General features: G+C 28.7%; 2 protein-coding genes across 6 annotated transcripts in view; one reads left to right on the top strand and one right to left on the bottom strand.

Annotated features, from left to right (window-relative positions):
- The first annotated feature begins 11 nt into the window (after positions 1 to 11).
- LOC112591257 (RNA polymerase-associated protein CTR9 homolog) lies at positions 12 to 7,276 on the top strand. 2 transcript variants are annotated; one of them, XM_025335018.1, is made up of 19 exons: positions 12 to 281; positions 1,586 to 1,684; positions 1,758 to 1,997; positions 2,073 to 2,645; positions 2,719 to 2,838; positions 2,908 to 3,039; positions 3,099 to 3,277; positions 3,345 to 3,553; positions 3,616 to 3,797; positions 3,856 to 4,036; positions 4,769 to 4,917; positions 4,988 to 5,104; positions 5,171 to 5,316; positions 5,377 to 5,814; positions 6,152 to 6,272; positions 6,335 to 6,462; positions 6,546 to 6,575; positions 6,665 to 7,069; positions 7,164 to 7,276. In XM_025335018.1, the coding sequence occupies exons 1-19, from the start codon at positions 240 to 242 to the stop codon at positions 7,207 to 7,209; spliced, it is 3,537 nt and encodes a 1,178-aa protein (XP_025190803.1). In that variant the 5' UTR covers positions 12 to 239; the 3' UTR covers positions 7,210 to 7,276. The 2 variants fall into 2 exon arrangements, with proteins under 2 accessions (XP_025190803.1, XP_025190802.1); XM_025335017.1 differs by having other exon boundaries at positions 6,543 to 6,575.
- A 4,386-nt stretch (positions 7,277 to 11,662) lies between these two features.
- LOC112591256 overlaps positions 11,663 to 22,415 on the bottom strand; it is a 34,029-nt gene continuing 23,276 nt past the window's right edge. For 2 of the 4 annotated variants that reach the window (XM_025335014.1, XM_025335016.1), the window contains exons 5-10: positions 17,774 to 18,011; positions 17,461 to 17,696; positions 16,944 to 17,077; positions 16,694 to 16,869; positions 14,048 to 14,246; positions 13,259 to 13,351 (exon numbers count right to left, since the gene is read on the bottom strand). In XM_025335014.1, the coding sequence (XP_025190799.1) occupies positions 13,342 to 13,351; positions 14,048 to 14,246; positions 16,694 to 16,869; positions 16,944 to 17,077; positions 17,461 to 17,696; positions 17,774 to 18,011 (993 nt within the window). In that variant the 3' untranslated portion in view covers positions 13,259 to 13,341. Of the gene's footprint in view, positions 13,352 to 14,047; positions 14,247 to 16,693; positions 16,870 to 16,943; positions 17,078 to 17,460; positions 17,697 to 17,773; positions 18,012 to 22,415 lie in introns of all 4 variants that reach the window. The other 2 variants (XM_025335013.1, XM_025335012.1) reach the window with 1 other exon arrangement.

The following is a 22,415-nucleotide window of genomic DNA, read 5'->3' as shown; positions in this document are numbered from 1 at the left end:
GTATCGCGATAACAAGAAGCCAAGTGTCTGGAGGATTCCGGACTCAACTCTTGAATCCTGGAAGCTGTTTTTGGAAGTGTTAATATTTTATTTTCTTACCCATTCAGTGACTGTAGGTTTTGAAGTGTATTTTTTTTTGTGAAATTTGAGTATATTGTACAATGATTTTATTAAAGTAAAGTATTTGTGTTTAGTTAATTATTTTTTTGTTCGCACACTTTACGCTTGACTGTCACAAAATGGTCAACCCAATCGAAATACCCTTAAAGGATTCTGACGAGGTATATAATGTTTTTATCTTACATTCAAGGTTTTATGTAACTTTCTAGTATACAAACCTGAAAATTAATTTTAAAGTGTATGCATTTTGGCTTAATAACTTTGTACCATCAAATTTATAAATGTCGATATTTTTAATATACCTATACATATACATATAATAAACATTTTTTAACGTACTAACTATTTAATGAATAATTTAACAAATATATTTAGAATTTTTAAATATTATTAATTCAATATAGTGGTGTTTTATAATAGATAGTATCTTAAAATATAACAATTATGATAGATAAATCATTTAAATTTAAAATAATGATAACTATTGTATATGAAAATTAGTACTAGGTGTCAATATTTAGTTAAAACTGCTCTTTCTTGTCTAAATTAATAAATATTTTGTATTATTTTAATAATATAATTAAAAGTTCTAAACATAACTTTTAAGTTAGCTAATTTATAGTTTTAGTGAATACCTAAACATTTGTTGGAGTATTTTTACTTTAAAAAAAATTACATTCTAGTAAGCCTGCAATAGTTACTCCATTCACGATTCGCACTATAAATTCTGAAATTATACAGTTAGATGTGGTTTTGAACTGTTAGTTTTTCTGATTAATACTTTAAAAGCAAAAAAAAAAAAAATTATAATAATTGCAAAGCATGACTATTATAAATAGTTATGATAATATTAATTTTTAAAAATAAATTATTTCCTTTTTTAAAATTATCAATTTTAACACAAAATATTTGCCATAATTTACTTCATATTTTTATTTATCATTTACAAATCCGACATTTTTGTTGCTTGTAATAAACTATAGTATAACTATAACATTATATTGTTCAATAAATATTCCATAAATATAATACTTACAAAAAGCAGTTGATATTGTAAACTTCCAAAATTCAACTAATTAAAGTTAATGAAATTTAAGTTTATTGTATAAAAATTATTGTTACTTTTATAATTTTAAAAAAAACCTCATATAATTTTCATATTATTAGTGTTATATTTTCTTTGTTAGTATTAATAATATTCTTAGAGATAAATGTATTTTTACAAAAACTATAAAATATATAAATAATGTATTACCAATCATTTTTTATTTTTAATAACTATGAACAAATTAATCAGGTAATAAAAGAACTGTATTAGTTGTAAAAAAAAATTATTTTATTTGCTGTTTTTATCTTTTATATTTCATATTACCTTGTAATATTTTTAATTAATAGCTAATGTTTTTAAATTACAATAAAATTTTGATTAAATATCTAACTGACAATGTTAAAATTTCTTTTTTAGGTTATTGAAATACAACTAGACAAGCTGCCAGAGTATGATGAAGTACTTGGCATTTTAAAGTCTGAACATTCAAATTTACATATATGGGTCAATTTAGCTGTATGTTTTGTTTATTAACTTAATTGATTTGAATATAATTCTAAGATAATCTTTCATTTTTAACAAATTTTAGTTGGAGTATTACAAAAGAGGAAATTCAGCTGCTTTAGTTAGATTGTTGGAGTCATCACGTAGTAATGCCAGCTTAGAATATAAAGATAGTGATAAGGATCAAATGAGAGCTCTAGATATGTTAGCAGCATATTATGTGCAAACTGCTAATCGAGAAAAAAGTAAAGATAAACGTCGTGAACTTTTTACCAAGGCCACACAACTTTATACAACAGCAGATAAAATTATTATGTATGATACGGTAAGAATGTGGTTATAATTTGTAAATTGTTTCTATATGTTTTCAAAGTCAAATTGAATTTTTTTAAATTTATAGAACCATTTGTTGGGACGTGCTTTCTTTTGCTTATTAGAAGGTGATAAAATTGAACAAGCAGATGCTCAGTTCAATTTTGTACTGAATCAATCATCTAATAATATACCAGCTCAATTAGGTAAAGCATGTATTGCATTCAACAGGAAGGACTACAGAGGAGCTCTAGCTTATTATAAAAAAGCATTGCGTTCTAATCCTCAGTGTCCTGCTGATGTTCGACTGGGCATGGCACATTGTTTTTTGAAACTAGGAAACGTAGAAAAAGCTCGATTAGCATTTGAACGTGCTTTGCAATTAGACTCCAAGTGTGTTGGTGCATTAGTAGGTCTTGCTATCATGAAGTTAAATGGTGAAAATCCAGGTGACATCAAATTAGGTGTAAATATGTTGTCAAAAGCATATACAATTGATACCACCAATCCAATGGTATTAAATCATTTGTCCAATCATTTTTTCTTTAAAAAAGATTATACCAAGTCTGAATTACTTGCTAGACATGCTTTACAAAATACAGAGAATGAAGCTATGAGAGCAGAAAGTTGTTATCAAATGGCTAGAGCTTTTCATGTACAGGTAATACTAAATACGGGTTTTTTATTGTTTGTTGATACTATTTTACATAATTTTAATATGATATAACTTTTAGAATAATTATGACCAAGCATTTCAATATTATTATCAAGCAACTCAGTTTGCACCGGTTACATTTGTACTACCACATTATGGCCTTGGTCAAATGTATATTTATGGAGGCGATATGGAAAATGTAATATTTGTTCATACATTTATTCTTTACATGAATTTATTTTAATGCATTTTTTCGGAATTTATTTAGGCGGCTCAGTGTTTTGAAAAAGTACTTAAAGCTCATCCAGGAAATTATGAGGCAATGAAAATCCTTGGTTCATTGTACGCTGATTCAAAAAATCAACAGAAACGAGATATTGCAAAGAGTCATTTAAAAAAAGTATGATGTTTAAAAATTTAAAAGATATGTGTAACTTTGATTTCTATTTTATAACTTAGGTTACAGAACATTTCCCAGATGACGTAGAAGCTTGGGTAGAATTAGCTCAAATATTAGAACAATCAGATTTACAAGCATCATTAGCTGCCTATGGTAAAGCTATGGCTTTAATGCGCAACAGTGCAAATAGTTACATTCCACCTGAAATACTTAATAATGTGGCTGCATTAAATTACAGGTATACATTTTGTCAAAGTTAAAAAAATTATAAGCATAAATGTTATATCAATTATTTTTAATTACAGGCTTAAAAATATGGACGAAGCTCGTTCCAAACTTGAAGAATCCTTGAGTTTGTCAAAGAAAATGGTTGAAGCTGATCCACAGCATTATAACTCTATTGCAGTTACAACTACATATAATTTGGCAAGAATTTTTGAAGCACAATGCCAATTTCAAAAGGCAGAAACATTTTACAAAGATATTCTCAAGGAGCATCCTAATTATATTGATTGTATTTAAAATATTTGATTAAGTTATATGCTATGATTGTTAAAGTTATAAATTAAATTGCAGGTTATTTGCGTTTGGGTTGTATGGCTCGAGATCGTAATCAAATTTATGAAGCGTCTGATTGGTTTAAAGAAGCATTGCGTATAGATAATGAACATCCTGATGCCTGGTCATTACTTGGAAACTTGCATTTAGCCAAAATGGAATGGGGTCCTGGACAAAAAAAATTTGAACGTGTGTTGAAGGTGAGTCAATTATAAAGCTTGTATGTAATCCAAATATATTAACTATTATTGTTTTAAGAATCCTTCAACATTAAATGATTCATACTCATTAATTGCTCTGGGAAATGTTTGGTTACAAACTCTACATCAACCGACTAGAAATAAGGACCAGGAAAAAAGACATCAAGATTTAGCATTGCAGTTTTTTACAAAAGTATTGAAAAATGATCCAAGGAACATTTGGGCTGCTAATGGAATTGGTGAGTGATTATGTATTTATATATGTCGTAGCCACTTTGTGAAATCAATTTTTTCATGAAGAAATGGCCATTTCATGAGATGAAAATAGATTTTTTATATTTCGTGAAATTTGAAAATATTTTATGAAACGGTCATTGGAATTTAACATAGTGTAATTTTTGTACTTGAAATAACTAATAATGAATTTAATCAAATTTGACCTATTCGTTAAAAGTTATATTTCAGTACACAAAGTAAACGACTAAATTGTGAAAAAAATTACACAACGTTAAATTCAAATGACCACTTTACAAAATATTTTTAAATTTCACAATGTGTAAAAAATTTGTTTCTATTTTATGAAATGGCCATCTTTTTATGAAAACATCGATTTCACGAAGTGGCTATGATATATTTATATAACTAGCTTGTTCTGCCATAAAAATTATTAGGTTAGTCACTAGGATATTGTTGAGTTTTGTTTAAGCTGTAGTGTAATGAGATGTAGAAATATTATTTCATTTCTTACACAATGTAGTTATTTTAAAAATATTAGAATTTTATTTAATTTCATGTTTGTATTCATGTTAAGTGCAATTATTATTTAAAGATTATTTTGCTGGAGAGAGTAATTACATTTATTTTATATATTTTTAAAATTGTGTATGTTATTTTATAATAAAAGAATCCAACAAAAAATAAATAATTAATAATATATAAAAATTTTACTAAAAATAATTATGTCTATTAAGGTTGTGTTATGGCACATAAACATTGTATTAATGAGGCAAGAGATATATTTGCTCAAGTAAGAGAAGCTACTGCTGATTTTTGTGATGTCTGGTTGAATATTGCACATATATATATTGAACAAAAACAGTATATTAGTGCTATTCAAATGGTATGTTGGAATATTCATAATTAAAAATCTGATACTAAATATAACTGTATATTTAAATAATATGTTATAGTATGAAAATTGTATGAAGAAATTTTTCAAACACGATAGTGTTGAAGTACTTCAATATCTTGGGCGTGCATACTTTAGAGCAGGAAAGTTAAAAGAAGCAAAAACAGTGTTTTTGAAAGTAAGTAAACGTAATTATTTATTTTATAATCTAATTTAATCACATACAATTTTTATATGATGTTAGGCTCGAAGGGTCGCTCCTCAGGATACAGTTATAATTTATAATATTGCTTTTGTTCTACAAAAACTAGCAGCTCAAATATTGAAAGATGAAAAATCAAACTTGAAAGATGTACTGAAAGCTGTACATGAACTTGGATTATCACATAAGTATAATTACTGATTTTTTAATTATTATCATTAAGTATTATAATATGTATTGTTTCTTAGATATTTCCAATATTTATCTGTTCACGGTGACCGAATGAGATATGATGTTAGTTTGGCTGATATTGAAGCTAAACAGTGTCAAGATTTACTGTCTCAAGCACAGTATCATGTGGCACGAGCCCGTAAGATGGATAATGATGAGCGTGAAATGCGTCGTAAGCAGGAAGAAGAACGAGAATTATTCCGTGTTAAACAAATTGAAGAGCAAACTAAAGCATTGCAAAAACAAGAAGAACAAAGAAAAGAAATGCTGTTAAAACGTCAAGAATACAGAGAAAAAACAAAGAATGCTCTAGTATTTGACCCCGTTTTAGAAAAACCTAAGAGTAAAGGGAAACGTCGCGAAAACTACGGTTCAGATTCCGGTGGAAGTATTGCATCTGAACCAGGTGGAAATAGAAGTCCTAGGCCTACAAAATCTAACAAATCAAGGAAAAGGTAATATATTTTATGCATTGCATTAATTAATTATGTGTAATAGTAATTTTATATTATAATCATCTGTCTTTCTCCAAGTCAACCAATAGATTATACATTTAAACATACACATCACAATTAAATAATACTCATATCTTATTATGTATTTATTTAATTTAAAAAATACTAATTTTATATTGTCACCATTGCCAAGTACATGCATTGTACTATAGAAAATATCTAAAAGTTCTCAATTTAAAAATATGTATTTAGTTAAACAAGTTTTAACAAATTAAATCAAATTTTAAATTTATTTAAATTAGTAATTAAATTAAACTTTATAATTATTTTAATGTAGTGGTGGTACTGGTGGTGATAAAGAAAAGAAAAAAAGAGGTGGATCTAAACGGAGGAGAGATAGTATTGGATCAGGAGGGTCTGGTGGAAGTGATAGAATTGCATCAAAGAAAGGGCGTACAGTAAGTTTTTATTTTAATTGTGTATATAAACAAAATAGTTTATCAAAACATTTTGTGTTTAGTCTGCAAGTAATAAGAAGGGACCTGTCTTATCATCTAAACAGAAACTTAGAGTTGTATCCAAAGCAACTATATCTACTAGTGAAGACGATAGTAGTGATGGTGAAGTCAAAAAACGAATTTCTGGACAGTTAGTATAATACTTTATTATTATTATAAATTCAACTTGTAACTTATTTTTAAGCATAATATTTAAAAATATTTTTTCAGTAGTTCAAAGAATACTAGAAAATCACGTTCAAGGTAAGTACTATCAGCTTTTTGTATTTATCACACACAGTTATTATAAATTTCAACATCATCACAGCAATTAATCATAATTTAATTTACAGTTCAGAGTCTCGTTCACGTTCAGGTAGTCGTAAATCTAGAAGTCAATCAAGATCTCGGTCTGGTTCAAAATCTAGAAGTGTTTCACGCAGCCGTTCAAGATCTAGATCACGTTCAGGTAGTAGATCTCGATCTGGTAGCCGTTCACATTCTGGCAGTCGATCTCGTTCAGGAAGTCGTTCTCCTTCACGTAGTCATTCAAGATCTAATAGCCGATCTAGGTCTCGTTCTGCATCTGGTTCTAAATCGCGCTCACAATCTCGTAGTAAATCTAAGTCAGAATCAAGATCACCAGCACGATCAAAATCTGGTAGTCGTTCTGCTTCTAATTCACCAGCTCATTCAAGAAGTAGATCTGCATCTAATTCACACTCAAAATCTGGCAGCAGATCTCCTTCTAGATCTAGGTAAATATAGATTTTTAAAGTTTAGTAAACTTTAACTAATACAGTGATTATTGGATGAATCATGTTTTAACTTTATATATATATATTTTTATAGAAGCAGATCAGGTTCTAGATCAGACTCGGCTTCACCAGTTATATAATTAAACTGTATATTTGAAAAATTTAATGTCATAAAAAAATGTTAACATCTAATAGGTGTTATATTTTCAGTTTTTGTTGACATATGTAATTTTATTCATAACAAAACTACAATTGAAATGTTATTTAATTCCAAACTAATTTATATGTTTAAACTGAGATTTTTAAAATTATTGTTTAGCTAACATTAAACTTTGCTGTAGATACTCAGCATACATATTATTATTTGTATATATATTTTCAACTGTATAAACATTTTAAGTAGATATACAAATAATGGTATGAGAATTAAATTAAAAATCAAGTTTATGCAATTTGTAAATTAAGACTTTCAACAGCTTTTATTATTTTAATTATTCATCATTAAGAAAAAAAAACAATTAATTTTTAATATTATCAATCATTTATGGTTATTTTTTTTTTTTTTTTTTTTGCTAAATTAGTTTTACTTTTACTTGTGTGACTTAATTACTAAAGTTCTTTGTACATTGATAAGTAAGGACATTTTTAATTTTAAAATAGGTTAATTTTAATTATTCTTTAGTTGCTAATAACAATTTTTTGTTAAATTCAATATAGTGTATTAACTCCTTGTTGTTGTCTATTTGACAATGATTAAGTGGATAATAACAGACTGAATAGGGAAATAATTGTTATTAATGTAATAAATAATTATACTTCATTTTTTTTATTGATTTATTGAATGCTTTTGTTTTGGTACTATTCATACTCTGATGATATCATAATTGCTTGTGGCTCGGCTTTTTCCACTAGTTTATTGAATTAATCTTTATAGTTCATATCATTCTCACACCTTCACTAAGTGGTTTTCAATAGGTGGGCCGTGGAACATAAAATGGCCTTAAATATTCTGTAAAATGATAAGAAATATTCACATTTATACATATCACAGTATATAGGGTGCTTTGAGAATTTTAATTATTACCCAAGCATTTTGTGGACAAAAAAGGTTAAGAACGACTGCCTTAATCAAACACTATACCCATAGTCTATTGACTAAAGATATAATGCCTTTTAATAAATATTCTTCAAAATAATGGATTTTATGTTTAAAAATCGCCTAAATTTATTTCTCTGAAAATAATACCGCTTTTTATATTACATTAATACATGTTTGGCTTTTGGAGAAGTTTAAATATGAGCTCTCTCCATTCTTTTGACAATCTACCAATCTAACCTCTTTTAAAAGTGAATTTCTGATTGCTGCCTTCGTAAATATTAAAGGACATTTTGATTTAGTTCATATACCATCGCATTTGTTAATTCATTTTAGCTCTATCTACTTTCTCAACGTTGTCTCTTGTCCCTTTACATCTTTGTTCGGATCTACCGTTTACAGACATATATACAGAGACAAAGAGAGTAGTATAATTTATTCAATTTTTAAATACACAATATATTTTCTATTTTTTAAAATCCTTTAAAACTTATCTTTCTTCAATCCCAATAATATCGTGTAATTTAATATTCAAAAAAGAATCTTGTTGTACCTATCAACAAAATGATTTACATTATCAATGAGTTAAAACAAGTGCAATATGCAGTAATAAATATCACACTATTTTAACAAATAATTAAAAATTATTAAAAGGAGGAACCAATTATCGGCTGAGTGAGCACAAATGATTAAATATTCAATAACATATAATTCACTCCGAAATATATATTATCCCGTAATATAGCTTATCCCGTATTATACCTTATCCCGTAATATACCTTAACCCGTAATTTAGCTTATCCCGTAATATAGCTTATCCCGTAATATACCTTATCCCATAATTTAACTTATCCCGCAATATATATATCTCCCGTAATATAGCTTATATCGCAATATACCTTATCCCGTAATACACCTTATCCCGCAATTTATCTTATCCCGTAATACACCTTATCCCGTAATTTATCTTATCCCGTAATTTACTTTATCCCGCAATATACCTTATCTTGAATATACCTTATCCCGTAATATACCTTATCTCGTAATTTAACTTATCCCGTTATATACCTTATCTCGTAATATAGCTTATCCTGTAGTAAGCTTTATCCCGTAATATACCTTATCCCGCATTCCGCAATATAGCTTATCCCGTAATATAGCTTTTCCCGTAATATATATATATATATATATATATATATATATATCCCGTCATAAACTTTTTATCCCAAAGAGTGTATTTAGCCACAGGTGAAAATTTATGTCATAATGTGTTTATAAAATTATACATATTGTTATAATATATATATTCGATTACCTAAGATAACCTAAGTACCTTTCGCTTTTTGTCATCCGTACCTCTTTTTGAAACAGTATTTCGTGATCCTTGCTAAACTATTAGCAAACAAATGTTCATATTGCGCGTTCAAATACGTACAAATAGAGTGTAAAAATTTGTAAAAAAAAATTCATATTCTTAAGTGGATAGCTGGTGTGACGTCACTCCAACCTCCTAAAGAGTTTTTAATTTATATTAGCCCCTTTGGATGTACAAATTTGTACTAAATGATAGAACAATATATTTTCTGTATTTTAAAAAGGGAACTGGTGTGACAACATAATTATGAGTCATAGCCCTCCACAAAGATAACTATAGGTACTTTCGTCTACTGCTGTCTGCTGCGCTATTGTTGTCGGAAAAACTCATTATAAATATGGGTTATTCAAATATTCTCTTTTCACTTACTACGCGTCAATTTTCGATAAAAATTGTTTTTGGTATGACAATAAACAAAGCACAGAGATGAAAATGGAATAAAGTAGGGTTGTATTTGCCCCAACCTGTATTTAGACATTTAGTTATGGAACATGGTCAACTTCATGTAGCCATGTTGAGTTAGATCTTTTGGAAAATTAAAAATACAAATAATACGGAAAAGCACAAGAGATACAATTAATAGTTTTTAAAGAAATCCTATAATAATAATACTAGACAAAAATAAAAATAACGAGTTATAATACTCGTATCTAACGAATAGGTTTAAATAGGTACCTAGCTGAAAACCGAGAAACAAAACGATGTCTTTGCCATCATTATAAAATGTCAGGGGACAAGTGCTTCATCCCACAAAAATACTCCTATATTATAATCATGCATTGCCCGTATCTCGCATGGAGTGCTGATACGTCATGTGGGTGGGTCGTGGCCTGTGGGTGTGTACAGATGACAGAAATAAATTAACAAGTGTACACAATACATATCAAAATACGCATTGTCTGATGCAATTTATTCATTATTGTCGTTGCATTACGAACACCCGAACACCACAGAACACGACAATAGAATATTATCGTTATTATGAACACTAAACAGTGACCATAACAGTCCGAAATTGTTGAAACCTGTGTAAATCGTAGATATCGATCTACATGATATTATTAGTCAAAATTCTTTAGGTAATATATTATAATAGGTAATAATAAGTAATAACTGTAACGGATTTTTTTTGTGACTGATCGACGGAGGTGTTATTGAGGAAATGTTGAAGACGAATCGATACTAATTTTCGAATTGTCTAAGTAGGTACCTATATATTTTCCTGTGTGACGTGTGTTGTGGCTCATCAACAGCGATAATTGGTTTGCAGGGAAGGGGGGAGAATTACGAGGGATATGTCCTCTTAAATTATTTCACGTTTGACGAATACCTATTATAACAGGTACCTATATATTATTTGATTATTTTTTTTATACTTTGTAATAATTGTAAATTTGAAATACATCCCGCAGATAATAACATTTCAAGTATTTAATACAAATTAAATTAAAAACTCTTTGATTTTTACTATCACCTAAATGTATGTTTGATTATTATAAATTAGTATAACACTACAGTCTATAGTTACCCATCGTCCCATCATTATTTAGATAAATATCAAATATTATTTTTATTACCTACTCGTATTATAATAATTCTACGATAGATAATTATAAAAGTAATAGTTTTTATAAAAAAAAATAAAAATATTTAAAACATTATTAGGGCCTAGGGGAGTGTTATGTATAGGATTGGTTTGCTTCTTAAATGTGAGCTTAATTTAAAAATATTTAGATCTCCTCCTCTCTATGCCTAAACTCTTACTAAATCATCCACGCTTACACTACAGGTGTTATTTTACTCGACAATTATGATTGAATAGCTGAAGAATTAAAAGCAAATTCTTAAATAATTATACAAAAATCACGTAAGAAATTATTCACATTACAGGTATCCTTAATTCAAATAGGATATTTGATATTTTTCTGAATAGTATCGATATTAGCCACTATTGGTAGTGATATACAAGATTTCTGACGCTTAACGCAATTGAAGTACATAATATAATAATTAAATTAATACACTCAGGTGTATAGGTATATTAATATTATTATATGTATAAATGTAATAACAACAATAGTAGTAATAATAATAATAAAACAACAAATAACATGATTAATAATATTAATAATAATAATAATAAGTAAATAAAGACAAATATTTTTAACAACAATAAATACAATAACGTTACTACTAACCTAATAAATTGTCAAAGTAGACACTAGTACAATACGTAGTGTCTCAACACCACGTTTGTGCCCGTCAACAACTATTTAAGTATAGCTATGTATAGCTTAATTAGGAATTAAAATTCTCCTTTGAACTTTCTAATTCTTCTTATATTTAATACCTATGATTACTGCAACGTAATATTAAGTACTGTCATGTCGCGGGAGAGCTACAAACGGTCGTAGATTTCGTAGTGTTTACATACTTTATAACGTCGGGATACAACTTTTTGTATTCGAGTTTCCCAATAATTCTAGGACGGGCCCGGGCGCGTACTATTTTGCTGCATTATTAATTCGTTTAAATATTCAAAAAAATCCAACATAATCGTAATAATATATAATTTTTAATATTATGCAGGGCCGGGTGTATACCTATAATACTAAATGCTCGAAACGCTTTAAGTCAACGGCACTGCAGACTGTATATGCGCACACTGCAAGCACGAGCTAGGAAGTGTAACGCTTAGAGATACGCCCCCCCTCCCATCACGACGGAAAGTATATAGAACGGGGTTCTCACTGAGTACAACTATCAATGGCGGCGGCGGTGAATTCTTGACCGACGTCGATGGTTTGCACTCTGGCACTGTCCCCGGGCAACAGGCTCAGCTTCTCCGGTTCCGCGTCGGGCATGATGATGCACATGAACGTCTTTCCAGATGCCTTGTCCCGCGGGTACACCGTGACCGGCGTGAACGTGACGTCCGGGCCGCCGTCCACGTACTCGCACAGCTTCCGGTGCACGTCTGGAAAATGGTGCCGGAGCTCGACGCCCCTCTGCCGGAGATGTCGCTGCATGTTGACGAAGCACACGCGGCGGGCGGTGCTCACGTCCCTGCGGTCACGTCCTGGCAACGAGGTGAGTATCAGGGTGTCCGGGCCGCCGCCGCCGCCGTCCGTGGTAGTTTCGGAGGCTTCAGTGGGGGCGGCGCGCAGACTCTTGTCCAGGTGCATCTTGGCGTACTTGTACACCACGTGCCGCTCCCACTGCACCGGTCCCGGGCCGGGTACTTCGCTCAACACGCACACGGACACGTGCAACACGTACCGCGTGTCCGGGTTGTACGTCTTGCAGAGTTGTCCGAGCGCCTCCAGTTCCGGGTCGATGTCCGTCCACTTGGCGTACACCGGTTCGCACTGCATGTCCTCGCCGCCGGCCCGCACGAACTTGTCGGCCAGTTCAACGCCCGAGAAATAGCACTTGACGGCCCCGCGACCGTGCGTCAGGTAACCGCGCCGCGCGATCGTCGACAGTCGCTCGGTGCACCGGTCGTTTGCCCTGATCGCATCCACGATGGACGGGCACAGCGTGGCCGTGCGCCGGTCCAAGCACGTTTTCCGGTGGTTCTGCCAGTGCGCGCGCCGGCAGCGTCTCGAGCAGTACATGTGATTACAGTTGTGACACATCTTGAACGTGCGCCGAGCTTCGGAGACGGTGGCCGTCAGCTGACACTCCGAGTACCGGCAACGGATCGCTCCGGCCGCCGAGCCGCTTGGCAGAGGAGGTCCCGCTTGCAGGTGTTGTTTTTTCGGCGGCGTCGATGCAGATTGCGCCACAGCCGCCGACGCGTTACCTGAAACTGTATACGCATCGCACGTACGCGATTCGACATCGGTTAGAGATTGATGGCACGAATCTTAAAGATAGTATTATATTAGGTTAGGTGCTCTCTTTTATCAGGGACGGTTCTTTGAACTTTTCGAACAACTCGGAGCTTAAGAAATTCGAGATGAATTGAACTCCGAATAGTTTCAGTATAATCCAGTTCGAAATGGTGTGAGTTTAAAGATTGATTTAATTTTAATTTTTTTTTTTTTCACAAGTGTCATTGCTCGGTTTTATTACTATTATTCTTTGAAATTTGCAGGTTCGATTTGAGTTTCAAAGATTAATTAAAATCCGAGTTCGAACAGTTCATAAAACAATATTAAATTTGAGTTTGGATTTAAAGTTTTTTTTAAAAAAAAACAAATTTGACCAATCCCAATATTTTTTTCTAAAAGTTTCTAAAACGATACTATATAGCACACAAATGCGACTGAAGACTATATAATTAAACTAATGCATATTATAAACGACATAATAATACAATATTGTAGAAATTATAGGTAAAAATAGGTAGATAGTCTACTAAAATATATATTATACTATATACAACGTTCACACAGCAACTACGGTTGAAAAATAAATAGAAATAATACCTATGGCGGGGGGAAATTATTTTGATTTTTTCGTTGTTGCGATTTCTATAAAAACGCATTTTTAACACACTTACACGTTGGCCATACCAGAAGCAGCGTAAGGCCTTCGCCTAAGGTCCCTACCGCTGCTTTCGTCGGCATCGCTGCCGCGACGGTGTTGATGGGGTAGGTGGTGGTGATACCTAGCGTTATTAGCAGTCGTCCCTTGGAGTTGCAACCCTAACAATGAGTTTAGGACGTCGTCCATAGTCGTCGAACCGGGACTCGGCCGATCTGTAATTATTCGTGCCGAAAAGTGAATTCTCAACAATCGCAAAAGAAATAAAAAAATTTTCTCAATATAATAATAATATTTAAAATTAATTTTAATGAACGACATGATAAAGCTCAATATTTTACAGCAGGTTGAAAACAATATAATAAATAATGCATATGGCGCAGTGAAATAATAAAAATCGCGTTGAGAAAACACATGCACGAAATGGCACTATAGAAAGTAAAATGTAATGGAAAAATGCTCTAACAATAGTTTGGTTGTATCATACCTAGTTATAATATTTAAGAAATATTATGACATGAAACAATATATACAAAAAAAAAAAAAAAAAATGTAATTTAGCTGTGAAAGCAATTTATTTTTAAACATTTAAAATTGTAAACAAAATACACTTTTTATTATTGTCTTATTGTTATTAATTTTTTTTGGGGAAAAACAGAGCGCAGCTTACATTATAATATATATAATATATTATATTTAAATAAAAAAAGTATATATAATAAAATAACTTGCATTATCATACTTAAACAATATTGTTTGATGTATCTATGCGACTATTATGATACAATTACAAAACTTAGCAGCAAATTTTGTTTATTTAGTGAACAAAATATTTATTAGGTAGAGTAAATAAATTTATTAGTCTACAATAATATAGTATTACTGGCGAGGTAAAAGAACAATATAATAAAAATTAATTTAGAGTAATTTTTGAATAAATTAGAAACTACTATTAATTAAAGATTAAGATATGAGGGAAGGATAAATTATTTGAAAACATATTAATATTTTATTAAGTTATATCCGAAATAATTTCATATTCAATGTAAAAAAATTAAAAATTATAATAATATAATGTATAAGGTTGAAGTAGGATTGCTTAAACATTAAATTATTAATATTGTTCATAATAGTATGTAAAAAATTTTAAAAATGTAAAATTCAATTAATAAAATAAATAAAAAAAGTTCATGGTATTTATACTAACCCTAAACTTTGAAGTTTGAGTAACAAATATTTAGTTCACTGGTCAAAAAATGATTACATCATTATGTTTGAAATATGGAAATTTTTATAACTATACACTAAAATTAGCTTATTATTAATTGTATATATACATAATAATATGATAAAAAAAACATTTAACTAGTAACATTAAAAAGCAACATATATAATATAAATATATGTATATTTATTATATAGAACATAATTTATAAAGAACTATAATTTTTTTAAATCAAATACAATTAAAATTATATGATAAATAAATATTTGTATACAACAATGTTTTTAAATTTTAACTGAAATGATGATAGTTTGCAGCACCGAGGGAAGTATGCGAGATACATAAATGGTTATCTTTGTAATAATATCTAATTTTAAATTATATTTATTATTAAACAATAAATCATGAATAAATGTAATAAGTATGAATTATGGTTAATGAAAATAAATGTATTGTTAGGTTCTCAAAAATGAAGCAATATAATACATTTAAAAACCTATTTAAATTTATATAATATCATATTGAAACTAATAACGCAGATAGTACTGCATTCATACTTAAAAAAATATTTTTTAAGAGCATATACAAAAAACTGTCATTGTTAAGAATGTACATATTATGTTAGGTAATTTAAACTTAAAACAGATTTTAAAATACTGTTCTCCGTGAATGGTTTGATAAAATATTACAATTTATCTAGCACCATATATTTGTATATTACTTACAGTTATTGACGTACAAAATAAAAAATATATTTGCAATTTCTTAATATTTTTAGCTCCACATAATAAACACCACAAAAATTAACTTTAAATAATAACCATTAAGATTTGTTAATGCTTGACAACATTTGTATACAATGTATAGGTTTATTAAAAATTTATACTTCACTTTTTTTTATTTATAATGTCTCAGTTCATTACAAATAAATTGGTTTTATAATCAAGTAACAAATAATTTCTTGTTTAAAGAAATATTTACACAAAAATGTATTGAAATGTCCCAGTGAGTTTTCTAATTAATTAAACATTACCTTTTTTTCTTATTATAACATTAACAATTGAAATCAATTCATTAATACTTAAAAGAATTAAACATACAAAAAAAATTCATTAATTTTGTCATGCTCTACGTTTTCATTCAACTTATTTATAAATAATAATAAAAAAAATAATCTACAATGTTTAAATTTTGCTTGAGTGCAACATACATAAAAAAAAAATAAAACATTATTAACAACTAACTCGCTTATACTAAAACGAAAACAAATTACAAAATAAATAAATAAAATCTAAAGGTAGTCCAACAAAAGCTGTTCAAGTGCTATATCATATGATATTGTTTCGATAAGCATTTTATCAGCTTCTACACAGCAGGCAGTGTCCAATTTTTTTTTGTACGTGGCTGCAAGCCTTGTCTACGTATATTCACACTCACCATTGACCCAATTACTATTGTTTTGAGTTTGTCTGACAGGTTTAGCCTTTCGATGTGATGGTGGCGTACTTAACTCTGATGGTGGAGTGTCTCTTGTTAAACTGGGACGCTTGTTGCCCACGAATGAACTTTCCAGCCAACATAAACGACCTGTGCTACCTTTGAATGACGGACATCTAAAAAAAAAAAAACCAATTCAAAATAGATTAAATTTAAAATATTTTTAGATTGCTATGTATCTCATTTTTACCTAGATGGGGTATCTTGATCAGTATTCAGCCTTTCTTTACTTCCATCTGGTGTTGACGACGATACATAGTTGGCTATAGCTGATGTTACTTCTTTAATTGATGACTGTACTTCAGATAAGCTTGTTTGACATGTCTTTATAACAAAGAAATAATAATCTAATATAGAGCAAATAACTAAATAATATTTATCATTTATTTTATGATAGGTATTCAAAGTATCAGAGGTTTCTATATTAGTTATCCTTATTAATGAAAAACTATTAGTATTGAAATCCTAAGTTGTAGATAGTACTTATTTAACTATTTAATTATTTATGGACCTATGTTATTTTTAAATAATAGTTCTGGTTGGAGATAGTATGAGTTATGGGTTTTTACATGTAAAGGGTGTAATTATAGGGTGTAACATCTATTTATTATTTAATAAAAGAAAATTTAATATTTACAAAGTTTACACAACAGGTTTAAAATTAATAAGATAAAAAATCATTATGATACCTTCATTATAAAAATTACCTGTTCATGTTGTTGTTGAGCAAGTAATCCAGCAGCAAGCCGTTCAGCTGGGGTTCTAGGTTTGGACAGTTTTTCCTGAGATCTCCAACCCAAATATGGTTGACGATAGTTAAATGATGATCGTGTGGAACTACAAGGAGATGTACTATTTGAATTTGATCCATTCAAACGGCTAGTACTCCAACGTGAAAAATTCTTAGTTGCAGCATGTGTTTGGGGGCTAAGCAGTGTATTATCTGAAACAAAAATACATTTTTAATTTAAAAAAAAAAAAAAACGAACATTGCAATGTTTTATTTTAAATACTGCTTACTGTAATTAGAATACATTTTTGGTGACTGTGATTGGTTTGATGATAGACTAGACATACTGGTTGTATAACCAGCATCACTGTGTCTCTTCAAAATAAAACCTTGAGCCGGTACATTGCATGTTTTGTACCATTCAGGAAGATTGAGTCTTTGCAAAGAACGCTGTATGCGCAACTCATGTTCAGAGAGTATTCTTTCTCCATTGTTGACATTTACTTTACGAAGTTCATTTTCTGGAGCCTAAAAACAAAAAGTATACATTTTATAGCTGGAAATTAATAGTAATTAAAAATTCGCAAAAGACACCATTAATAAGCACTGACACTATAACGATATTCTTTATTTTCATAACGATTCTTTTTCATGCGAAACACGGACATTGGTAATCGTTTAAGGTCCCAAATTATACGACTCTCAATATAAGCGTGCATTGATTTCGTGAACAAGTATTCATCTTCGTCCAACCATTTTCCAAATCGGTCCATGTTAAATTTTTTAGAAACTTAAGAAATTATATTTAAAGAATGAATGACGCAGAATACAAAAAAATTACTCAAAAAAAAAAATTAATGCAATTTAAAACAATATTTCACAAATTTAATTCCATCCGATCAGAACACAGTATAGTGTCTAAAATTGCAATGACCGTTATTTCCTATTTTATTGTATGATCGTTAAATTGTTATCGGGGCCTATATCAATTACCTAATTACCTTCTTCACCAAAGGTCGGCATACAATAGTCAATAAACATTGATATATATTATTTTTAGATAATAGAAGTACCTATACAGTATGTACATTGTACATTGAATTGTAATTTACCTATTGGTTTTAATCATGAACTATTGAATCTATATATGAACCTATCAAGATAGGAACCTTTAACGAAAAGTTGTTAATTAATTGATAAATGATAAGCATTATACTGATATAATATAAATTATAGGCAGTTTGTTTAAAATAATATTTGTATCAAATATCTAAGATAGTATAACTAGGTATTCAAACATTTGATCACATTGTTGTGGGTATCAGTAGAATTTAACGTTTATTATTTCAAAAAAATATAATATATAGTGTTTAGTTAACTGTTAAAACCAAAATTGTCTTTTAGTAATTTTATGTAAGGTTCCCAAACTAAATTATGATATTTAGATATAAATTAGTTATTTAATAATATAATACTTGATTGATATTATATTTAATTTAGAATTTTCGATAACTGTATAAATTATGTATAATATATTATTCTACAATTTTTAATTGACAATAAATGAAAAAAAAACTAACACTGAATTGACTTTTCTTAAGAGTATTCCATTATATTGTCTTTGTATTATAAGAAGTTTGTGTAGAAATGTAAAACATAACAAATTGTAAATACATTCAAAATAATCATTGTTTTTTTATTCGAAATGTTTAATTTACTTTTTAAATTTAAATCAATTCATAAATTATACACTTTAAAGGTATAATAATTAATAATAATATTATCTAAGAAAAATCGGTGGTTTTTATTAATATTTTAATTATTCTAAAATTTACATGAAAATATATTTTTAAAAGGTCAATTAACTCTAATTTTAAAGATAACGAATAATATGGATTATTGTAAATGCAAAATTTATTATATTTTGTTAAGTTTCTAAGACAGAGACAACACATACAGAGTTGCCAGAAGCGGCGTTTTCTTTATCGGAAAAGAAATATTAAATAAAAATAAACATAATATAAGTATATAATATTTAGAATGATAACTTTAAGCATTTAATAAAACGTATAATTATCTTAAATTATATAGGAACTATACTAATATTCGGAGAAGATAAATTTAGTTATTTTAAAATACATGCATATTTTAAAATACATGCATATTTTCAATTTTTATTAATTAATAAGTAGTGAATGCTGTTCACTAAATATTGAATTTGAATAATAAAAGTTTAAAATGTATTGAAAAAAAAACAAAATGTAAAATCTATATAGGGAGTAGGGACCTCATTTACATAACAATTTATAAAAAGTAGTATTTAGTTTTAACTATAATTCTCATTTCTTAATGTAAGCAAACATTTTAATACCTAATTTAGAAACTACTCGTATATGAACTTTGATTTGGATTCATAAACATTAAAAAAAAAAGATTAACTTAATAATTTAAAGTAAAAATCTGGCGTTTTCAATTGAAAATTTTCTATTTAATGAATTTTTATTAATCTAACCTAACTTTACATTTATTTTCAATTTTGCTAGCGAATACCGTGCTCTAATTACTAGTATCTGGTTCATATAATAATTAAAGGTACCATAAAAAGATACATTTAAATTTCAATATGTTATCAATACATTCAGGTATGTATTAATGTAAGTATTCAAACTGTTTATTTTTTAAGAGACACACTAATTGGTTGAATAATAAATTATTCTTGACTTTTTGTAAGCGTTCAAACAAACGAACGTATAAAAATGGTAGAGTAGTTTCTCCATAATATTATTTCCTAATTACTACAATGGTCACAACTCTTGTACTATTTTTATCACGGACGTATTTCGGATTCATGTTTCATCCGTTCCACATAAACACCACTAGATTATTTAAAAAAAAAAAAAAATAGGTTCTGGAATGTGTTTTACTGGGAGTGACTGTCACATAATGACATTACATTGCATATAATTAAAAAGTTTATTTAAATATAAATTTCTGGAGAATGTAGGCATATTAAAGAACTTGGATTTTTTTTTTAGACAAGTAAATTCATTTATTTATTTATAGCAACTATGAAATACCTTTAATGATTTATTTATCTTAATCTCAAATTTGAATTTGTTTGATAAAATTCATCAAACACTATCATGTTTTAAGGTCAATGGGGGAAAATGAAATGAAGACTACGTAGATACCAATCAATTTAATTTCTTATAATTTTAAAAGACCTGCGTTATGTCCCTGCATGACCACATAATATTTTACAGTATGACTCTTCGTTTATTCGTTTAGCATAATGATGTCATATTATGATAGATGATAGTGTATATACGTATAACTAGATATTAAAAATTATAAGCAGAAAAAATGATGTTAAGTATTTTATCGTCAAACTAACCAGATGATAATGCTGAAAATATACTTTTATTATATGTATACCATTTATATTTGTATTATAAAAAATAAAAATAAAAATATGCACAGTGTATAAGAAAACTGTATTAGTGTAAATTGAAACATTAAAATTAATTTATTAATCATTTTAAATGTTCCTAAATTTAGTATTACGATAATATTAATATAGATACAAATAACATTAAAACCATGAAAATAGTAGAATCTGATAAAAAACTTTTTCTTTAATAATTGTTATCAGGTAGATAAACAATGCATATGAATGTCAAATAGGTTGAATCAATCTCGATCGTATTAACAATTAATAAAGTAGACAACTTTATTGAATATAAGTAGGTCACCTTCTATATAGTAAATAGTACTTCAGAAAACATTTAAACATAACACGCGAAAATGAAATAAAAATTGAAACACAAATAATCTATTAATAAAACCAAAAATAAATTAAAATACTGTAAAATTTGAAGTCCAATTAAGTAATAATAAAAATTTAATTAAGTAGGTAATCGCTCTGCAGTACAATAAGTGTCGAATATACATAGTCATAGATTGGGCCTCTGTAATAATGTAATGGATATATTAAATTTCAATCCAATAATATTCCTCCCTATCATCGTATACGAAAAACTGCGGAGACAATTTAACTTATTGGTAACCACGGCTACCTAATAATTATTTTTGTAGTAATATTACAATTTTAATAAGTGTTCGTATTTTTGTTTGTTTTTCCTGATTATTTAAAAAATAATTTTGACTCCTGATCCACTAAAGTACAAACTACATGAGCTACCAGAAACCTCTTTCGAAGTTTATGATTAGAGTATTTTTTCCACTAGAAAAAGTATCTAAAGAAATAAAAATAAAAACATACATAATAGTAAAATCAATACATTCGTCACTCCACTCAGAATCTAATATATACACAATAATATACGTACATAGATCAATGACATGTTTTAGGAAGAATTTAATTGATTTTAGTGTTTTTAAATTAATTTCAAATATTTTAAAAGGTCTTTATAATTTCAGAATTAGCCATCAATTAATATATTAATTGTCTATGTAATATGATGCAGTATAAAAATATAAAAGTTAACTATTACTGGTAAAAAAGATATGGTGCATAAAATAATAATAGCAGATAAATACATTAATGAAAATGACACTATTTGCAACCTACGAAAATTTTTTAATGAACACAACAAATTTAACATATATTTATAAAATACCTCGAGATTTTTTATCTTACAGCGGTACAGATAGCACGGCTGTTTAATTTGATAAAAGTCCATATGAGTAAGATGATATTACTTGAAATGTGGGTAGTACATACTTTTTCTGTGCAGCAAAGACTATGTATAGGCTTTAACAGACTGCACTTCTAAAGAGACTTTAAAACAATACACGGAAGGATTTGACGTTTGACAGTAATCAAACCGACTCCGCCTACTCGGCTTTTGTCTTTAAATATTATAGCGTGAGCCATATTTTATCATGACTCTACAGCGTTATTCGGATATA

This window comes from Melanaphis sacchari, unplaced genomic scaffold (assembly GCF_002803265.2).
Source record: "Melanaphis sacchari strain LSU unplaced genomic scaffold, SCAv2.0 Contig12_pilon_pilon, whole genome shotgun sequence".
Classification (NCBI taxonomy): Eukaryota; Metazoa; Arthropoda; class Insecta; order Hemiptera; family Aphididae; genus Melanaphis; species Melanaphis sacchari.
The sequence above is the reverse complement of the archived record's forward strand: the minus strand, read 5'-3'. Positions and strand labels throughout refer to the sequence as shown.